The sequence below is a fragment of the Rana temporaria genome, chromosome 5 (assembly GCF_905171775.1).
Source record: "Rana temporaria chromosome 5, aRanTem1.1, whole genome shotgun sequence".
NCBI lineage: Eukaryota > Metazoa > Chordata > Amphibia > Anura > Ranidae > Rana > Rana temporaria.
The window spans coordinates 264982497-264990123 of record NC_053493.1 but is presented as its reverse complement, the minus strand read 5'-3'; the positions used below and the strand labels follow the sequence as shown (position 1 = coordinate 264990123).

The 7627-nt window shown below is 40.4% G+C and overlaps 1 protein-coding gene across 2 annotated transcripts in view; it reads right to left on the bottom strand.

The window, feature by feature from the left end:
• Positions 1–1119: 1119 nt before the first annotated feature.
• Positions 1120–7627, bottom strand: part of NRSN1 (neurensin 1) — a 51541-nt gene continuing 45033 nt past the window's right edge. For both annotated transcript variants that reach the window (XM_040353793.1, XM_040353794.1), the window contains exon 3: positions 1120–1659. In XM_040353793.1, the coding sequence (XP_040209727.1) occupies positions 1261–1659 (399 nt within the window). In that variant the 3' untranslated portion in view covers positions 1120–1260. The remainder of the gene's footprint in view (positions 1660–7627) is intronic.

Here is a 7627-nt window from a genome sequence, read left to right as displayed (position 1 = left end):
GCAGAGGACCCCAGAAGAGGAGGCTCGGGGCCATGCTGTGCATTGCACAGAGCATGCAATTATACCATGTTTGTTATTTAAAAAAATATATAGGCTTTAAAATCACTGTTTGCAGGTATACAGACTATAAAGAGAAAATAAGGTGCGAGACTTCAGTTGGACTTTAACCACTTCAGCCTCAGAAGGATTTACCCCCTTAATGACCAGGCCATTTTTTTTGCGATACGGCACTGCGTCGCTTTAACTGAAAATTGCACGGTCATGCGACGTTGTACACAAACAAAATGTATGTCCTTTTTTTCCCACAAATAGAGCTTTCTTTTGGTGGTATTTGATCACCTCTGCAGGTTTTTATTTTTTGTGCTATAAAGAAAAAAAAAAAAACGACAATTATGAAAAAAAAAATATTATTTTTTAATTTTTCTATAATAAATATCCCCCCAAAAATAATAAAAAATAAATTTCTTCATCAGTTTAGGCCAGTGATGGCGAACCTTGGCACTCCAGATGTTTTGGAACTACATTTCCCATGATGCTCATGCAGTGTAGTAGAGCATCATGGGAAATGTAGTTCCAAAACATCTGGGGTGCCAAGGTTCACCATCACTGGTTTAGGCCAATATGTACTCTTCTACACATTTTTGGTAAAAAAAAGGTCGAGAAATATGTGGTTGTATGGAAGTAATAGAGCCTTAAAGAGTATGATAAAAAAAGTAGACAATTTGTTTAAAGAAAAAAGTAAAAAACAGTACAATTAGTAGTAAAAACACATACACTAGCCGAAAAAGGAGATGCAATTAACTTTGCTAGATGATTCTGGATCCAAGGATGTAGTCTGTGCAAGTGAAGTGTGTTTTTAGCCTTTAGCATCCTTCCTTAAGCTGTTCATTACAGAAATGTGTTCCTTTCCTATATAGCTGGTACTAATTGTGATCATATTGTGCACATAATGCGTTTACATAGTAAGCGACAGTAAAGAAAAACACAAACAAGCAGTATGTTTCTGTTGTCACGTTGGACTACTGATGGGGCCTACTGACTGTTAACATGTGTACTCTTCAGAAGGTTTACCATTCAGGTAGGTAAGCTTCCCACACTGACACACAAGAACTCAAGATCTTTTCACATTTTGCTATTATTTGGCCCATTCATATAGTTTCCTGCCAAGTACAGTTAAACTGTACAGCAAAATAAGACTTTTTACTGTAACACAAAAGCTGACCTTTTCATTTTAATGGTGTTTACAATGACAGGTAAATGTCAGGTTTCAGATGAAGGTTGGACATTTTGGACTTTGGAGAGAGTGACAGGTATCTTCGAATCTCCTGGAGTCGGAGCCTTTGTAACAGGGTGAACATGAGCCCTAAGGTCTGCTATTCTCTCTTTAAATTTTTGTTGCAGGTACTTCTCCTCTTTGGAGTAACTTTTAGCAAAAGCAGACATCAGAAGACATGCTGCCAGTGTTGTTCCTCCAATGCAAAACATAATGGCACCTGACAATTTACAAACATCGAGCGCTCCATTGAACTGGACAGCGTGACTGTCCACAACAACAAAATCTTCTTCTCCAAAGGCTTCGATTTTAGGTGGCACCAGAAACCCAACAGCAAGAACCGTTATACCTGTCAGCATGAGGACAATGCCCGATATGAGTCCGACCTAGAAGGAAAGTGTGCAAAGTCCAGTAATTATTAGAAGTCATTTGAATCTGTTTAAAGACTAAACCTAACATTACAGCTGCTTCATATAAAAGACATGCTAACAACATTCACAAATATGCAAGTGAAGGTGCTCCTGTTTGAAGATTTCTTTGTACCCTGTTTCCCCGAAAATAAAACCTACCCCTAAAATAAGACCTAGCATAATTTTCCAGGAGGACTGCAATATAAGCCCTACCCCGAAAATAAGCCCTAGTTTAAAATCCTATAACCCACTCTATTACAGTAGTACACAATGCACAATGTGTGTGTTTCTGTAACATAAATGCAGGGAAGAGAGCTCAGGCAGGTCACAAAAGCGCAGAGCGGTGCTATAATGAAGGTATTTGGCACAATTATATTACAGAAATACACACATTGTACATTATATACTACAGTAATAGAGTGGATTACAAGATTTTACAACCATTTTAACTAAGTTCACACTGGGGATTCCTAAAAGGCAGGTTGAGAGAGGGGAAGAGAAGACCGCACATTACATGGTAAGACCTACCCCAAAAATAAGCCCTACTGTGTCTTTTGTTGCCAAAATTAATATAAGACCCGGGCTTATTTTCGGGGAAACACAGTAGTATTTAAAGCATCTATCAGTCCCTCACTAATGCTAAAGAATTCATATAAATAAAATACAGGCACTCATTGGGTGCTGTGGGTCACCCATTGGCAGACAGCCTATCCTTCCTTAGAGCAGGGTCTTATTATATGGGGGCAACTGTGTAACCTGCAATTCTGTTCAACAGTGAACTAGTAAATGGTCTTTTGGATTATATTTTAACACTTTTCCAGAGTGAAGCAAATATTTGCCAAATAAAGTGAGTAAAAGCCTCTGCTCCGCACTGCTAACTCTCCAGTGGAATGGATTTGCCGTAATTTGCTTATCTCTGCTATCTAGATTAAAATAATCATCTTGCCTCATTAACAGCTACACATAATCCTGTGTACATGTGCTGAAATTGTCCTGACAAGCGCTATTCTTGAATATGCACAATATTGTTTTGCATTAAAGTCTTATGCCGCATCGGTCAAACCAATAAGAACGGTCTGATGGACCGTTTTCATCGGACCAAACCGATCGTGTGTAGGCCCCATCGGTTATTTATCCATAGGTTAAAAAAGAGCAATCTTGTTTTAAATGTAACCGATGAATACCTAACCGATAGAAAAAAAATGTTTGTTTGTAGGCACGTCCATCGGTTAAAAATCCATGCATGCTCAGAATCAAGTCGATGCATGCTTGGAAGCATTAAACTTCGTTTTTTTCAGCACGTCGTTGTATTTTACGTCTGACACGATCGATTTTTTAACCGATGGTGTGTAGGCACGACTGACCATCAGTCAGCTTCATCGGTTAACCGGTGAAAACGGTCCATCAGACCGTTTTCATCGGATGGACCGATCGTGTGTACAGGGCTATAGGCATACCCTAATCCCCCCATGTGCATTAGTATTATCCAGGGGCAATATCAGGTGGGTGGTTGGGGGTGCCAGTAGCCAGTGCAAATGCCCCTATTATATTAAAGGCTAGGTTCAACTTTAGGAACACATCAAAAAAGAAGAAGGAACCCCTTATAGGGTTTTAAGGGCAGTAGATAGAGCGTAACCAAAGTTTATAAGAACTTTAGGAACACGTTACACCTGTATTTAGGGTGTAACGTAATATGTTCCCAATCAACTGCCTCCCACCACCAGAGCCTCTTTCGTTGTGACAGCAGGTGGTGTTAATGTGTGTTTGAGCTTTGGGGTACACACCCTAATGCTTTAGCCCACGCACACCTATGATTAAAGTATAGTATCACCTTTTGATATACTGATATGAGGACTAAAATAAGAAGTACTTGTCTTATAATCTAAATAATTCTGAAACAATTGCACATCAATGGTCAGAAAGGAGATTTTGGTGGTCAAGTGCCACCCCCAGACATTGGCCAAAAAGATTAGAAACTCCTTCGGCATTCCCAATTGTTTTCTGCCTAATAATCACTGATTAAGGTGGTAATGATTAACCACTTCCTTACTGGGCACTTAAACCCCCTTCCTGCCCAGAGGACTTTTTGCGATTCGGCACTGCGTCGCTTTAACGGACAATTGCGCGGTCGTGCGACGTGGCTCCCAAACAAAATTGACGTCCTTTTTTTCCCACAAATAGAGCTTTCTTTTGGTGGTATTTGATAACCTCTGCGGTTTTATTTTTTTGCGCTATAAACAAAAATAGAGCGACAATTTTGAAAAAAAATAAAACATTTTTTACTTGTTGCTATAATAAATAGCTCAATTTTTTTTTTACATTTTTTTTTATCCTCAGTCTAGGCCGATACGTATTCTACATATTTTTATTAAAAAATAAAAAAATCGCAATAAGCGACTGGTTTGCGCAAAAGTTATAGCGCCTACAAAATAGGGGACAGAATTATTTATATTTTTTATTAGTTTTTTTTTACTAGTAATGGCGGCGATCTGCGATTTTTATTGCGACTGCAACATTATGGCGGACACATCGGACACTTTTGACACATTTTTGGCACCATTCACATTTATACTGCAATCAGTGCTATAAATATGCACTAATTACTGTATAAATGTGACTGGCAGGGAAGGGGTTAACACTAGGGGGTGAGGAAGGGGTTAAATGTGTACCCTAATATTAGTGTTCTAACTGTGTGGGAAGGGGGGTGACTGGGGGAGGTGACCGATCTGTGTCCCTATGTACAAGAGACACAGATCGGTCTCCTCTCTCCCTGACAGCACCGCTGTCTGCGAGAGCCGGCAATGAGAAATGATCTCATATGTAAACATATGAGATCATCTCTCATTGGCCGCACAGATCGCCTAGGAAACGGCCACTCCGATTAATCCAAGGGACACGGCCAGCACAGCAGTTCCCCGCTGCGCAAGGGGAACGAGCAAAGGGGCGGACGTCAATTGACGGCGCCTCAGAGAATTAGAACCACCCTGCGGCCGTCAATAGTCGTACGGCCGTCGGGAAGTGGTTAAACAATTGGCTGATAAGCACTATTTATGAAACCCATGCTTTTGTAAGGAAAATATTAATCTAAGGAGTATATTTATCAAAGATTTTATGAACAATTTTCCTGATATTTTCCTTAAATACTTTGAACAACAACTACCCTAAGTATAATGCCAAATTAGTGGACATTTTCTAAAAATTTGCCCAATGAAAATTGCATTTCCGTACAACTGGTAACATCTGTTCTTCAGTATATAAAGGTCTTTATTGTAACATTCTCCCTAATCTTCTCTGCACATTTACCTGGCATTCCCTTAACCTGCTTGTAAATAAAATTCACCTGGTTGAGCTGCATTTTCTACTGAAAATGCAAATATTGTCTATTGAATCAGAATACTTTATTAATCCTAAAGGGAAATTACAAGCGTAAAACCTGTGGTTTCAATACAGGTTCAAAACTTCTTGGGGTACATTTATTTAAAATTTCTACAAAGAAAGGACGTCTTCGATTTATTAGCGAGTGGCAGCCTGCCTGCTATGTTTATACCAGCCCACATATTCTTTAGCTATTGAGGAGGTGTTTTGAGCACACAAAACAAGGGCTTTTTAGCACCCCCAGTGCCCAAGTGGGGGTTGCTGCAAGGGTGGGAAGGAGGACTACATGCCACCTAGATGCCTACAGTAATTAATTTAATTTTACTTGTTCCTTAATGAACATAAAACCAATTCCCATAAAGTCTAAGACACATGTTAAAAGTTACATAGCTGAAATTGTGAACCGTTATCAAATCGTCTCTACAGTAGGTGTTTGTGATATTGTGTTTTTAGCACGACAGCATCGCGCTGATTCTCGGCGACATGGTGCCGAGATCTCGCCGACATCTCACACTCACTGGAATAGTGACAGCACATCCCAGCAAGCGCGTCATCCAAGTCGGATCTCCCGTCGCTTCTATGACGGCTCTGTCTCCATCGCGGCAAGCCAGCTCGGCGCTGGCTCCCGCGATGGGGCTCGTAGGTGGTCAATCTCGCCGAGAAAGGGAGCGAGATTGACACAATATCGAGTTCACCTACTGTATATAGATGTTAAAATTACATACAAAAGCCACCAACCCTGTTTAGGAATGGTTACTCCAGTTTGACATAGATGGCCCCGTTTGACGTCTCTTACGAAGCAGTTTTCCTCTCTATCCAATATGTGCATGTTAGTGTTTCAGTGTGTTGCTTGCCTCCAGCCACTGGGGGGGGCGCAAACGCCGGCGGCACGCTTGCCCGCCGCATCACTGAGATGCTGATGCACGTGCCGATGTCCGCCGGGCACCCGCGATCGGCGGTTACACAGACAAGGATGTGGATCTGTGTATGTAAACACACAGATCCACGTCCTGTCAGGGAGAGAGGAGACCGATGTTGTGTCCCTTGTACATAGGGACACAGATCGGTCACCTCCCCCAGTCAGTCCCCTCCCTCTACAGTTAGAACACTCACTAGGCTACACATTTAACCCCTTCCTCGCCCCCTAGTGTTAACCCCTTCCCTGCCAGTCACATTTATACAGTAATTAGTGCATATCTATAGCACTGGTCGCTGTATAAATGTAAATGGTGCCAAAAATGTGTCAAAAGTGTCCGGCGTGTACGCCATAATGTCGCAGTCCCAATAAAAATCGCAGATTGCCGTCATTACTAGTAAAAAAAAAACAATAAAAAAAAAATAATAATTTTGTCCCCTATTTTGTAGGCGCTATAACTTTTGCGCAAACTAGTCGCTTATTGCAATTTTTTTTTTTTTACCAAAAATATGTAGAAGAATACGTAGCAGCCTAAACTGAGAAAAAAAAAATGTTTTTTTAAAAAAAAAAAAATTGGGATATTTATTATAGCAACAAGTAAAAAATATTGTTTTTTTTTCAAAATTGTCGCTCTTTTTTTGTTTATAGTGCAAAAAATAAAAACCGCAGAGGTGATCAAATACCACCAAAAGAAAGCTCTATTTGTGGGAAAAAAAGGACGCCAATTTTGTTTGGGAGCCACGTCGCACGACTGCGCAATTGTGAGTTAAAGTGACGCAGTGCCGGAAGCTGAAATTTCGCCTGGGCAGGAGGGGGCATATATGCCCAGTAAGCAAGTGGTTAAAAAACACAAGAATGTGATGTTTATTAAAATTCTGACACCTCTGTCACATAAAGGACGACTATATTGTTCTGTATGTTCCGGTTCTCCCCTCAGTTCAAAGGCCCCATGTTTTTGTTTGACCTTGTGGTAATTTATTGAAAGCCCATTCTGGGTAGACCCAAACTTTAACCACTTTTTTTACCAAAAATATGTAGAAGAATACGTAGGAAACAATTTGTCTTTTTTATATATTTTTTTGGGGATATTTATTATAGCAAAAAGTAAAAAATATAGTTTTTTTTCAAAATTGTCGCTCTATTTTTGTTTATAGTGCTAAAAACAAAAACGAAGAGGTGATCAAATACCACAAAAAGAAAGCTCTATTTGTGGGAAAAAAAGGACGTAATTTTTGTTTGGGAGCCACGTCAAAATTGTCAGTTAAAGTGACGCACTGCCGAATTGCAAAAATTGGCCCAGTCATTGGGCAGCCAAATCCTACGGGGCTGAAGTGGTTAAAGCTCTCCTGAGTTGTCTGTGTTCTTTGTCTTTGGGCTCTGTGTTTACTATTACCATCCCAGCCTGAAGTTGCACAGTCCTAATAACTCCTAGAGCCAGATTCAGAAAAGAGATACGATGGATTTACGTCGTTTGCGTTCGGCTTTTTCCGGTGTAAAGTTACCCCTGCTGGATGGATTTACGTCGTTTGCGTTCGGCTTTTTCCGGTGTAAAGTTACCCCTGCTATATGAGAGGTATGTGGGGCGTATCCTATGTTAAGTATGGCCGTCGTTCCCGCGCCGAGTTTTGAATTTTTTTACGTTGTTTGCGTAAG